Source organism: Macrosteles quadrilineatus, unplaced genomic scaffold (genome assembly GCF_028750875.1).
Source record: "Macrosteles quadrilineatus isolate MER2022 unplaced genomic scaffold, UCM_ALF_1.0 Scaffold_4__1_contigs__length_99947679, whole genome shotgun sequence".
NCBI classification, from domain to species: domain Eukaryota; kingdom Metazoa; phylum Arthropoda; class Insecta; order Hemiptera; family Cicadellidae; genus Macrosteles; species Macrosteles quadrilineatus.
This window is the reverse complement of record NW_026542597.1, coordinates 17,712,175-17,726,283: the sequence shown is the minus strand read 5'-3', so window position 1 is coordinate 17,726,283 and position 14,109 is coordinate 17,712,175. Positions and strand designations below refer to the sequence as shown.

The window sequence follows — 14,109 nt, the reverse complement described above, 5'->3', positions numbered from 1 at the left end:
ACGTGTCCAATGTGGGCTACCGTCTCAATGCCAAGTCAATAATGTGTCAAAGTTATGGTGATTAGGGTTTGTTTATTCTGCAGTATGTTATTTGTACCAATATTGTTTCAGAGAGTGATGGCTCACCAAGAAGACCAAGCTTTACTGAAGGCTTACATTGCAGAGTGGCGAAAGTTCTTCACGCAATGCAACTATTTGCCAACTCCGTTCCGTCAACTAGAAACATCACTGCAAGGCAAGACCATGCCTTCAATCAAACCCCCTGAAAGCATTGTCAGGAAGGTGAGTAACCAACTAAACATCAATAAAATGTGACTCTCTGTCCTAACCCGTTTGCAGCTTGATCCCATTGCCAACGTGTTAAAATAAATAAATAAATTTGTAAAGTTTCTATAGCCTATGTTTAGAATTTAAATTGGTCTTCTATTGAAACCAACCGCTAATTTCTACACTTCTAAGCCATCAGCACGTATAAAAATAATACAAACCGACAGAGTAACTTCACTACTATGTTATATAGGCCTACTGTAAAATATTTGTTGAAGAGATACTCGTCCACACAGCAACAGGTCTCCGGGTCTGCGTTATTATTGTGACCAAGAGATGTATATTGTTTGTATATAGTTTCTGATGTAGATGCAGGTATGTGGATTTGACAAACTGTGTGGCATCCAGAGTGTGGTGTGTATCTTCAGAATACAGACAGGGGTGACAGAATGGGTTATCTCAAGGTATTACAGTCACAACATTATTTTTTAACGATCATTTGACATCAAAGTTTGCCTCGGAGATTCAATTTTATGGTGATACATGTTTTTGTGTTATTAAATAATTTCAGTAAAACTTATTGATGTTGACAATTTAGAAATAATCCAAACACATGGTATCCATGTAGCCTACACTCATTCCTTGTTTTGTTGCAGTTAATGTTAGACAGCTGGAATCAAAGCATATTTTATGACATCAAAAAGCGGCTCCAGGACTCTGCGATGAAGCTGGTGCATGCGGAGAGAAACGGAGAAGCATTTGACTCGCAGTTAGTCATTGGAGTTCGGGAATCATATGGTAAGTTTCATATGTTTCCATCTATTATCAACCATTTTCAATATGGAGTTAAGATAAAACTTCTTACCCCTTTTTATACTACCTAACAAAATAATACTTAATCTAATCTACTAGAACAAACTGCCTGACATCGTAAAACCGAAGCGTTGTCCAAACCATCAAAATATAGTAAAAAATGAATGAATCTGTTTTAAGACAGTTTTTGTTTAAAAAATTGTAAGCTACAGTCCTTTACTAAGCAATTAAGTACAACAATAACATCGGTACGAGTTTAAGCCGTTTCAAAATATCTGGAAAACCAGTGGCAAGAAAACACAAAACATTGTAGTAGGCCTACATACTGAACGGCACTATCAATAATTTACATAGGTTGTTTCATATTAGAATACTATGGAACTTTTTGTTTGCTCGTAAATAGTTATCTTTTACCTAGGGCCTAAATAATAACATAAGTTGAGTCGATGGCTCAGTTGGTAGCGCCAAAGACTTCAGGCCCAAGGCAGAGATCCTGGTACCTACCACTACTTAATCAGTAGGCCTACGGTTCACCATTTATTGTATTGGCTCACCACTTGCCCACTTGCTTTGATGGAGATGTTCCACGCACAGGTCCGTAGCTTAGTGAATGTGCAAATGCAAAGTTAAAAGAGGCTGCCAACCTCTCATGAAAAAAAATCAGGGCTGTGCGAATAGTTCGAAAAACGAATCGAATCCGAATCTTTTTAGAGATTCGATTCGGATTCGAGAACGAATCTACTGTTTCTAACTGGATTCGGATTCGGAATCGATATTCGAATTTACTGGTAAGAGATCCGGGTTCGGATTCGATATTCGAATTTCTTGGAAATAGATCCGAGTTGGGATTCGATATTCAAATTTACTAGATTCTGATTGAATATAATTTTCAATATAATTTTTTAGACACTAAAAAACTACTTGTGCACTCCGATTTGCTGTTGACTGGTTCATGTTAGGAACCTGACCAACTTGGTGTTAGGCTTTAGGCACATTAGTGTAGGTCGCATTTGAACCCTATCTTGGCTATCAGTAAACTTAACCTCACAGTGTTAGTTGTTACTTGTAATAGTAATGCAGATATAGGCTTGTGTGGAGGATTAACACCGAGGTGTATAATAGGCTGGGCCTATGTTTTAGACTACACAAATTGGTAGTCCATCACTTTTAGCGAGAAACTTAGGCCTAGGTGGTATGCCTAACTTATGCCCAATTTTTTAGTTTCAAAACTTCAAATAGGTAGGCCTAAATTTCATAACTTTTTTATTTGGCCCATTTCAAGAATTTTTTTAAGCAATTCCCTAAGTTATTTCAGCCCCAGAAAATGTGGTCTAAAAATGTGAAAATTGGTACTGCTGACTTTCCTCGGATTTGGATTCGACTCTGAACAGGTTTAAATATTCGGATTCGATAACAGCTTTAAATTTCAGATTCGGATTCGATCCAGGTTCGATAATGGCTGTAAATTTGAGATTCGGATTCGACCCAGATTCGACTCGGGATTAATTAAAATATTCGGATTCGATCCGGATTCGATAAAATCTGTACAGCTATGATTCGTATTCGGATTCGAACCAAAATTTCTGGATTCGCACAGCCCTGAAAAAAATATGTTCAATGCGGTTCTTGTTTTATTTCCACTTTACAGAACTATTACCCCAAAAATATACATTTCCTGGGGAGTTTTCAATTTCTATTCAGATTTCCTGAATTTAAAATCCAATACCCACACATTATTTTATGTCGCTAAAATACAAACTTTTGCAGTGTTTACTAAGGCCTATTTCAAGTCCTTGTAATTATTGAATGAACAACTAATCTGTTTTTCCTTTCCAGTAAACCTATGCTCTAACACTGATGACAAACTACAAATCTACCGGGAGAACTTTGAAAAAGCATACATCGAAGCGACAGAATCTTTTTATAAAATGAAAGCGCCGCAGTATCTTCAAGCCAACGGTGTCCAGAATTATATGAAGTATGCTGATGCAAAACTGAGGGAGGAAGAAATACGAGCGCAGAAATATCTGGAGCCTTGCAGTGGATCCGTGCAAGTGGTAAATCTATTTATTTTTTCCATCCATGTAGCAGTAGGCCTAAGCTAAGAAAATCTTACCCAACGGTGCACGATTCTGATCTTTAGTTCTACATTGAGAAAATTCCCCTGGAGTTCAGAGATTTGATTCTTAAGAAAAATCAGTTGAAGTTCAAAATAATGTAATCCTTAGTGTTGTCAACTATGATCAAAAAGTGTGATATCACCATATAACAACCTTACATCATGTAACAAGGACTAGATATTATCTTAGGACTATTCACTGATAATCTTATTTTAAGCATAGACTAATATTTACTTTTTTCAGTATAGGTAAAATTATTCATCTACCTTAACTGACAATTTAGAGTCCTTACAGGATATAGATTCATTCGTCACTAATATTTTGTCTTACTATAGGACTTATCCGGACCTAAATCGATAAAAGTTAAGTAACTTTTTTTTATCCTCTGCATTGTAATAAGAGACAAACATTTTTTTTAAATACATTTTGGCCACCTGATCACACTTACATACTGTACTTTTAATTGGTGTAAATACCTACGTCATGCAATCCAAGTGTAGGGCAACTAGTTTCAACTCACATCAGAGTCATCTTCAGGATATAATGTCTAGAACTAAAAGAAGTCTAGACATAACTTCTCATCGTTGTGCCCCAACTACCCCTAGTTAATATAAGTCTTCTTATTGACGTTTGTGGTGTTTGTCTGTGTGCAATTACATATTCTTTTATTACTAATGTTGGCGACCCTCTAAAGAATTTACAAGAGACCTAGAAGCCTACTGGTCTGATGATGACTCCGATATTGTTGAAACCATTTGTACAAAGTCCACCACCCAACCATCTTCCGCATTGCAGTCATGACCTTCACCTGTAACTGTGCACAAACAGTTGGCTATTGTAACACTTTGTCTGTAGGCCTACTAGTTTTTGTACCTATCGTGTAAATGTCTCTGTTTGTATATCCGTTGTGTCCGTGTTTCTTATTTAAACTTTTGACCACCTTTCCGAAGCGACAGTTTTATTGTTCTTGTGCAAGATCTGAAGAAGAGGACTTAAGTCCTCAAAAGGCGTAATACATAGGGATCATTTACAGTATCACTCTGATCTGGCTGCAATTAGGTAATGGTATACCTTTTATTGCTTATTGATAACTTGTTCAGTGATTCGGAGACAAAACAACTTAAATATGAAACTATTAGCCTTTCTGCAAAGTCCTAAATCACATGACTGCAGATATTTACACCAATCTATTGTAAATAAATAATGTCTTCTCACTGATTCCTGAGCTTTAGTTTTAAGCAAATGTGGTACACACTGAGCAGCATAGTTTCACTGTGTTGCAGCTCACAGAGTGTTGCGTAAACGTCCTAGTCTCCACCTTCAAGTACACCATCCTCGCTGAATGTGCCGGCATGATCAAGAGTAATGAGACTGAAAGTGAGTAGGCTACTGACAGTAAAATCCTTAGTCCATTAATTCCACTCTTACGTTCTCTTATTGAAGAATTTTCATAACATTTTTAACCAGTCCATTTCCAATGTTGATCTGTGACAAGTGACCAAGGCCCTTGTTATATGCAGTAGTGGGTGCCGTTGAGCGGTTCTACAGGGTGTTCATAAAGGGGTGTCATAAAATTCAGGGGCTGATAGTACTAATCAACTAAACAAAAAAGTTCATATAAACATGGGTTGAACAAAATTTTGTTTAGTAGCTAGCCGCCATTTTGTTGCCTCCGCACTGTATATAAGGGACCTAATACGATTTAATTGCAGATCTAGCACTGCCAATGTCCTGTTTTACCGTTACGGCCAGGTACCTTGCCTAAATCTGACACAGGCTATGGTTAGAATATTTATAGCTAATGTGCCAAGTGGAATGAAGGAAACAATTATTTTGCCAGAACTGCAGTTGATGTTCAAGCTGATGGACCGAGTGCCAGATGGGATTGCTCCGATGTTAAAGGATCTGGAGGAACACATTGTCAGCGCTGGATTGGCAGACATGGTCGCATCAGCTGATATAATCACACAGGTAAACACCCTGCTTGGATCTATCATGCTATAAAAATATTGTACAAAAACCCCAAAGTTATATATTGTGTACTAGTTCTCAAGAAAATATTTTTCTTTTGCTGGTTGTTTAATCCTTCACTACAGTTTGACCACCTAGTATGTCATGACATTTTGCCATTACATGCTTTAATTACTTGCTTGATAAGGCACTTCAATAAATTATCAGTCAACTATAGCTAGGACTCCCTATGACATAAACAGTAAAAATTATGGTCTGATAATTATTTACCTTGATTTCCAGGATTCTGAAAAATACGTAGAGAGGCTACTGGAGCTTTTCAACGAGTTCAGTATGCTTGTCAAGGAAGCTTTCAATGATGACCCAAGGTTCCTGACTGCTAGAGATAAAGCTTACAAAACCGTAGTCAATGACACAACTGTGTTCCGACTAGAGTTACCTTCAAAACAGGTTTGTTGTTTTCTATTTTTTTGTTCTTTTTTAAGCCAATTTGTCATAAGGGAATAAGCTATTACCGTTGGTCTCATAGTCAGACCTATTCCTGGGACCGCTTACCTTTTTTAATGTAGAGGCCAAAACTACCATCTGTTTCTAATACAGGTCCTAAACAACTACGCAAACAGGTAACTTAACCCTATGTTTATTTTATTCAAACAAGTAAACTTTTAGCGTTGTCAAAAAGTATCCCCCAACAACTCTGTCCTCCACAATTACCTAGACCCTCTAAGGTATAGTTCAAATTAAAACACATTTCTCGTGCAATTGAGGCTATATACATTTTTATTTGTGTAAGCAAGTGTTCTATTTTTTGATAATTTCTGTGTCAACTTTTCCAGAGTGCAGGAATGAAGAGTCAACCAGAGTCTAAATGCCCTGAGCTGTTGGCTAACTACTGTGATATGTTACTTAGGAAAACACCACTTAGTAAGAGATTGACGTCGGACGAAATAGAAAGTAAACTAAGGGATGTGGTATGTATGACTTGTTACATATAACACGCTCGCGGCGGCATGGGAGCTATCGCTCCCATACGGAACCCTAATAATGCCATCCTGGTGGGTGCGATCGCTCCCAAGCTGCATAGCAGTACGAAATGATTTATTTTTAAGCCAGGATTAGAGCTAGAAACTTGAAACCTCGCACAGCACTGCTCAATAGTATACTGTATTTTGTTGTGGTGTAGGTTGGTAGTAAATTTCCCTGTAAAATCCCCATCTGGCAATCTCAAAATCGACTTTTTGTCCCGTCTTTATCCCTCCATTTGGCAATATAATTCCAATGGGACCGGCTACGTTCCAAGCAGTGCTGCTATCTGTGGGTGTTTAGCGAACTACGTCGACTCTCGTTGTAAAGCAGGACATCCTCGCACGTTATTTGCTATTTGTCAGACCGAAATTGGAAAGCCAATCACACGCGGCAATCAGGTTTGTTCGACGCTGAGGGCTGCGCTGCACTGGGGATACGCCCGCCATTTGACGTGCCGCCGCGAACGTGTTAAACTAAAGGCTTCATAGCCAGGTTATAAGGTCAATTAAACATGTTTGCTACCGATCGCCACATATGTGCGACGCTGCAGTCATTAATACATAACCGAGGTATACATTTTAATATTACACATGGGTTCCACTTGCTAAACCGTATACGTAAACTACGGGCCAGTGATGCAGCAAAAACAGTTCTGCCAACTAACATATTACGTCACTTATCATAGACCAAGTGACATGTGGTACAGACATCCCTGTAGACCACCCCCTATAAAAAAGTAATTTCTGGCCATATATGGCCATATCAAAATTCCATGTATGTTTTTATAAAGCCATATATGGTTTTTTATGGCCATATATGGAAGCAGATATGGCCAGATGTGGTTGTATCCATATATGGGGGTGTCCATATATGGTCATATATGTAGTCTATATATGGAATTATTGGCCATATATGGCCATACATGTTTTCTATATATGAAATGATTGTCCATATATGGCCATAAATATCCTCCAATATGGAATTATTGTCTATATATGGCCATATATGACTCCCAGGTATGGAATTAAATTACTCATATAAGGAATAATAATTTTCCATTTATGCTCATGTATAAATGAGTTTTTGACAATAACTGGAATTATTATAAGGAATTGTTGCCACATTTGGGTTTTTTAACTGGAAACCCAAACACTTCTTATAATATATATAATATTTTTGTTGCTCTCGCAAGCACAAACTACTGAACTGATTGAGTTGAAATGTGGTACAGTAAGGGGACAGATAATATAGGCATTTCTCCTTTAAAGTAATTAGTAGTAAAGTAATAAAGTGTCCAGATTTGAACCCAGATGACAAAATCCTGTACATACATCTACTGTACAATTTTATTATAACGCAACAAAATCTTTAAACTGACGTATAATTTTAAAATTGTAAGTGTAGTGGCCTAAATAAGGAGAATATTATATTAATAATTAATTAATTGGACCTTTGCTATTAAACAGCCGCAAATATCAATGTCACGTAGTTAGGCTATTTTAATGATAACATTCTTCAAATGACGTAAAATGTCTAAGAAAATCTTGTTTTACGAGACCACATACAGCTTCTCTTATTCGTAATGGGTTTTGTTGAGTGAACTGATATGAAGCGGTTGTGGTGTAGTGGCTAAAGGGGCCGACTCCCACGCTGGAGTCCCGGGTTCGAATCCTAAATGGCTGATAGAAAATTTTGTTTTGAAATTTTCGTATAAAAAAATTTTATCATGGTTTTAATGCATAGTTTATACCTTTTGATGTGAAAATATGTTTAATTGTTATTTTTTTATTATTTTTTTTATTTAAAGATTTCCATATATGGGGGATTCCATATATGATCATATCTGGTTATACTTGGTCCAAAACCAAATATAACCAGATACAAAAAATTTTATATGGCCATATATAAACTTTTTCATAAGGGACTGCAGAGAATTCAGGGCCTTCAAATGGACCGTTACAAAGATAGCTGTTTAATAACATTGGAACAGTGATGCAAATATGCGACGTCAGTCTATTTTAACGTGACAAGCCGTTGCATGTGCGTTGCTGGTCCATATGAATATAATATGTAGTACTATTGAGGCAGCGAACGTGTTAAGGTTTTCTCTACATCATCTAGGTAGTCGAGTGGTTTATGCTTGTCTGCCAGCTTAATTCTGAGGATTGATTTTACACCCATGCATCATTGGTTTATGGCTATTACTTAAAGGTTGTTGTTAGTACCGATACCGAAACAGTAGTTTGGATTATTACCTTAAAAAAAGTGTGAAATGCCAATGGCAAAGAAAACTACAATTATAAAAAATTGTAAAAACAATCTAAAAATCAACCAAAACCCCCCCATTTAAATCCCATTTAAATCAATGCTAATGTAACGTAGCCACCATGGTGTCGCCACCGGTGTCACCACCATGGTGGCCCAGTGTGAAGGGGGCCTAAAGGTTGTTGTTAGTACCGATACCGAAACAATAGTTTGGATTATTACTTTAAAAAAAGTGTGAAATGCCAATGGCAAAGAAAACTACAATTATAAAAAAATTTTAAAAACAATCTAAAAATCAACCAAAACTGCTTTATAGTTTCAAAGCATCAACAGAAAACTATAATAGTTGTGTATAGCTAAATGTTGAGAACACATTCAATGGAAGCCATAAGTAAATAATGATATTAAGTATTAGTTTACTAGTGGAATATTTAACTGATGGTTGATCCTATTTAAGAACATTGTGGACAAATTTTAGCTAAATTATCATGGGTGAAAGCTAATAAAAATTTGGGTGGTTTCCTTTGATTTCGCTCTGATCATTAATGCTGTGTTTTACTAATCCTTATGAATGTTTATTTAACTTGTTAACTATCAAAAGTCTGTGATCTTTCTGATTGCAGTTATTGGTGTTAAAATATGTACAAAACAAAGACGTTTTTATGAGGTTTCACAAAGCCCATCTTACAAGAAGGCTGATTTTGGACACTTCAGCCGATTCAGAAAAGGAAGAAAACATGGTGGAGTGGTGAGTATTGAACATAAGAAAATAGTTATACATTTTATCAGCTTCTCCTAGATGCCAATTATTTTTGAATGATTTCACAATAATTTCAAATAAATTTTGAAAATGCCAGTGGTGTTTGGAAAACACAAAACTTAACATATTTTACATGTTCAATTGCAGGTTAAGAGAAGTGGGCATGCCAGCCGACTATGTCAACAAACTAGCCAGAATGTTCCAGGACGTAAAAGTCAGTGAAGATCTCAACCAACAGTTCAAAGAAACATATAGGAGTACAAAAGGCAGTATTGCTGGTATGTCCTCATGTTCCTCATCACAGGACGACTGTTTGTAACACATCTTTTGTAGTAACTGCATGCCGCCTTTGGAACTCTGTACCTTATCCCATTAAATCCTTAGAAAGCCGATCCCGACTGACGGTGGCGCTGAAAGAATATTACCTAAACCGGATGGCCGTGGCGTGGCGGGATGGCGTGCATTAGGCCTGGGTGCAGCAGAGGGTGTATGTGTGTGTGATTCAGATTGTGTGTTAGGGAAATACATTTATGTAATGTTGTTACACCTATTTGTTTATTTTAATCTTTATTGTTTTATTTTGTTAATGTTTATCATTATTGTTAGTTTTTTAGAGGTTAACTGTAAGAAAGGACCGTGAGGTCCTAAGTTCGCCTCAATAAAGAAGGATTTTCATTTCATTTGTTCATTCTTATGTACTTAGAGATACTGTAGATGCAAATTAGCATTTTCTTTAAACATGTCTAGACAAGAATCATGATTTTGTTCAAAATCATAGAAGTGGATAGTGAATGTTAATAGTCAAAACTATAATGGATGTGTTGAAACTGAATCTCAAGAAGAATTGAAATTTTAGATTTGATCGGCCAGATTTGAGAAGCAACTTTTGAAGCTCATATTTGACGGTGAAACATTGCATACAATAGCATTAATTTTAATGATTTCTGTTGAAATAGCAGGTTGACTTGAGCGAGAATAGTCCATTCTGGCACAAGAAACAAACACTTTACTAGGCTATACAAAAATTAAAATATTTGTCTAGGGAAAGTGTAAAGTTGAGTTTCTTTGTGCTATGGTGGGCTTTATTCACACATAACACCTTGCCTGCTATCAAAAAAGCATTTAGCATATTAAGTTAAACTGTCCATTTTCTAGAACTCATGCAGTAAATAGTGATTTTTTTGTGTATTAAATTTAGAGTTTTATTTTTATTTTGATACAAATAATAATCCTACTAATATTATAAATGAGAAAGTTTGGATGTATGGATATATGGATGTATGGATGTATGTTTGTGACAAGAGAACGCGAAAAATACTGGTCGGATTGGGCTGAAATTTGGCATGATGATAGCTGACATTCCCGATTAACATATAGGCATATTCTTATTTCAAAAATCCTTTCGGGCTCCGCCCCAGTGGCTCTGGAGTTTCCCATGTTAACCTAATGAGAAATGGAATTATTGAATCTTAACAGCTGTTTCAATTAAACAAGTTGGTCCTGTTCTATGATGTTCAATAGCATTAAAGTTACAAGGATTACCAACAGGGTGCAGCACTATTATTTCTTTTACATTTATGACAACAGCTAATTTGCAACCAAAAGGTGAGTGAGCGTAGCGAACGAACTTCAACCTAAAGGTGAGTGAGCGTAGCGAACGAGCTCCAACCTAAAGGTGAGTGAGCGTAGCGAACAAACTTCAACAAGGACGTGATTGAGCCATGCGAACGAGATAATCTTGAAAATTAAGAAGTTAAACGGGGCAAAGCCCGTGGGTTACAGCTAGTCCTACTAATATTATAAATGAGAAAGTTTGGATGTATGGATGTATGTTTGTGACAAGTGAACGCGAAAAATACTGGTCGGATTGGGCTGAAATTTGGCATGATGATAGCTGACATTCCCGATTAACATATAGGCATATTCTTATTTCAAAAATCCTTTCGGGCTCCGCCCCAGTGGCTCTGGAGTTTCCCATGTTAACCTAATGAGAAATGGAATTATTGAATCTTAACAGCTGTTTCAATTAAACAAGTTGGTCCTGTTCTATGATGTTCAATAGCATTAAAGTTACAAGGATTACCAACAGGGTGCAGCACTATTATTTCTTTTACATTTATGACAACAGCTACTCACTGATTATGCACTTAACTGGTCCCTTTCTGTAAACAACATTTTGGTCTCAAAAGAGTACATAAAGAAACTGTTTAAAATGTAGTGTGGCAAAAAAATGTTTTCCCACAGTGGTAAACCAGCATTGTAACAGCGATCACATCATTGTAAGAGTTGATCACAACATAGTTTCTACTACATGATTTGGATAATCGTATTATAGCCTATGTTGCTACATAAATTTAATTTTTCAGGATTTGGATAATCATATTATAGCCTATGTTGCTACACAAATTGTATTTTTCAGGATTTATTTTAAAATATTCTATTCAATTCAGCATGTTAAGATAATAACCTCACCTGTTAAGAATTGTATGTAAGTTGTTTTATTTATTGTGCTTGCAGATTCCATAAATATCAAAATACTCAATGCTGGAGCATGGGCGAGAGGTAGTGAACGAGTTACGGTCTCTTTACCTCTAGAACTGGAGGACTACATTCCTGAAGTGGAGGACTTTTACAAGAAAAAACACAGCGGACGCAAGCTGCAGTGGTACCACCACATGTCCAACGGAACTGTAAGTCTAGCTTGAGTGGTGACACAAATGTTTGCTGCTTGAGAATAATACTAGTTTTCATATTTTGATAGGGGTCTGCGGGTCCCCGATTTTTTCGGGTCAGGTCGGGCCAGCGGAAGGCTTGAGAGACCGGGTCGGGTCAGAGATTTGTTCGGGCCAAGATCGGGTCGGGCAAAAAAAAATTATTATTATTTTCAAAGTTATAATAAGTAATTTTCAAAGAAACACTCTTATATATATTATTACAGAGGAATTAAAATGTTAAAATTAGAATTAAATATTAAGTTTGCTCACGTTTAAGAACAAAGACACAACAGAGCAATTGCCTTACTGTCACTAGCCAGAGCCAGTCGTCTACTGACAAAACAAAAGCCGTGACTCAACAGTGCAAAGAAAACGAAGTCAAAAGAAAGACTATTTATCCAGAGGTCCCATTTTAATTATTTATTGTTTATTCCATACCTAGTTTAAAATATATTTTAGTATTTTATTTACATAATAAATTATAAACAAAAGAAATATCTGATATAGTGTACAGATCTGTATCTTGTTCTTTTATTTTCCTATTGTCCTTTTTGTCATTCAGTAACAAAACAAAACAACACTTCTGATCGTCTGGTTCGGCATTGTATGGTCACTATTTCATTTTTTTTTTAAAGTATCAAGTATCAGCAAGTCTACAAAGAGGTTAGGCCTAAATATTTTATAATTTTATTTTATGAAAGTTTTCATCAGTAAAATTATTTTTTTCTTAGGTTAGATAGAGTTTCAAAAAAGATATTTCTAAGATCCAATACAATATTTACAAGACACAAACTACCATGAATTAATTTCTTTATAAATTATCTGTAACAGTTTTATATTTTTGAATAAAGAAAATATATCTTTTTGTCTGTACTTCCTTGTTTCGTTACTTGCATTTTGTCAGCAATTGGAACAACCAGGTGGTGTAATAGGGGCGTGGGAGGGGGAGGGTCTATGACCTTGAGTGTCCCCGGGCCTGGCTCGTGTTGTGTAAGAGGGGAGGGGAGGGGAGGGGGAGGGTCTGTAACCTTGAGTGTCCCCGGGCCCGGCTGTGAGAGTGATTCATGGTTTTTTGTTTACATTCTACTACCCTTCCTTCCGAGAAAAAGACCCTACGGTTTCAAAAACATTGACTTACAGTATAAAAACATTGAGTTGTGTTGCTAATTAGGGCACTATAATGTCTTTGCTGTCTGCTTATGTTGCCAAATTAGCATTTAACTTTCTTTTCTCTTGATTTAATATAATTTTCTATATATTAAGAGTTCCTTTTTGGGTACCTAATAATTGTGATATTGTTTGACTTGAGTTTATGGATTTTTAATTCTTTTCATTTATTAGCTAAAATCAGTTGTTTTAGGATCTCTTGCAATACCTATAACTGTGTACCTATGACATGATATGCAATTTTTACAGTCTTTACTATAACTATACCATAAACAATGTATGTGTGCTATTTTTACTGTTTTAGAGTTTTATAGTAAATTAGTTTACACAATATCTTTTCTTCAATGAGTTCTCCACTTGTCATGTTGCTTAGTCTATTACTATTTTAGGCCCTATAAAAAATAATTCCTATGTAAAGCTGTAGGCCTACTAATGCCAATAATAGATAATTCTTTATTTATGATTATGTAACTAATAATGCTATTGTAAGTGTGAGGTTTTTGTACTTAGGAGGTTAGGAGGCAGGGAATGAATGATTCATATTGCATGGTGGAAACATAGAATTTTTATTTTCTTCTTGCTTGCAGTCTTGAAGCCAGTCCACAGGCCCTAAACTTGTGATAAGGTTAATTGATTTGTTTATGATCCTTTTATATTAAGTTCCATTACAAACTTGTTGTAATATAGCTGTTTAGATATTTCAACAGTTATGAAAATGGGAAAGAATGGCTTGATAAAAAAAATTATTTTCTTTCTTGCAGTTGAGGCAACTTCTAAGCTGTAAATAAGTTATGAACATGAAATAATATACATAAATACATTTTTTTCCCATATGTTATTTTCAAGTAATATTAAAAACACAGATAGGAGTTAAAAAAATATAAAAAATCCGGTAATTAATAATTTTTGGCCCGACCCGATTTTGGCCCGAAACCCGAGGACCAAAATTATCGGCCCGACCCGACCCGACCCGAACCAAAAAAGTCTGACCCGCAGACCCCTATAT

At 36.1% G+C, this 14,109-nt stretch overlaps 1 protein-coding gene across 1 annotated transcript in view; it reads left to right on the top strand.

Annotated features, from left to right (window-relative positions):
- Positions 1-14,109, top strand: part of LOC128992466 (cullin-5-like) — a 29,408-nt gene that overhangs the window by 10,963 nt on the left and 4,336 nt on the right. Inside the window, exons 3-12 of the mRNA XM_054416052.1 lie at positions 112-282; positions 924-1,065; positions 2,917-3,137; positions 4,484-4,577; positions 5,041-5,171; positions 5,454-5,621; positions 6,008-6,142; positions 9,086-9,210; positions 9,370-9,500; positions 11,740-11,912. Coding sequence (XP_054272027.1) covers positions 112-282; positions 924-1,065; positions 2,917-3,137; positions 4,484-4,577; positions 5,041-5,171; positions 5,454-5,621; positions 6,008-6,142; positions 9,086-9,210; positions 9,370-9,500; positions 11,740-11,912 — 1,491 coding nt within the window. The remainder of the gene's footprint in view (positions 1-111; positions 283-923; positions 1,066-2,916; positions 3,138-4,483; positions 4,578-5,040; positions 5,172-5,453; positions 5,622-6,007; positions 6,143-9,085; positions 9,211-9,369; positions 9,501-11,739; positions 11,913-14,109) is intronic.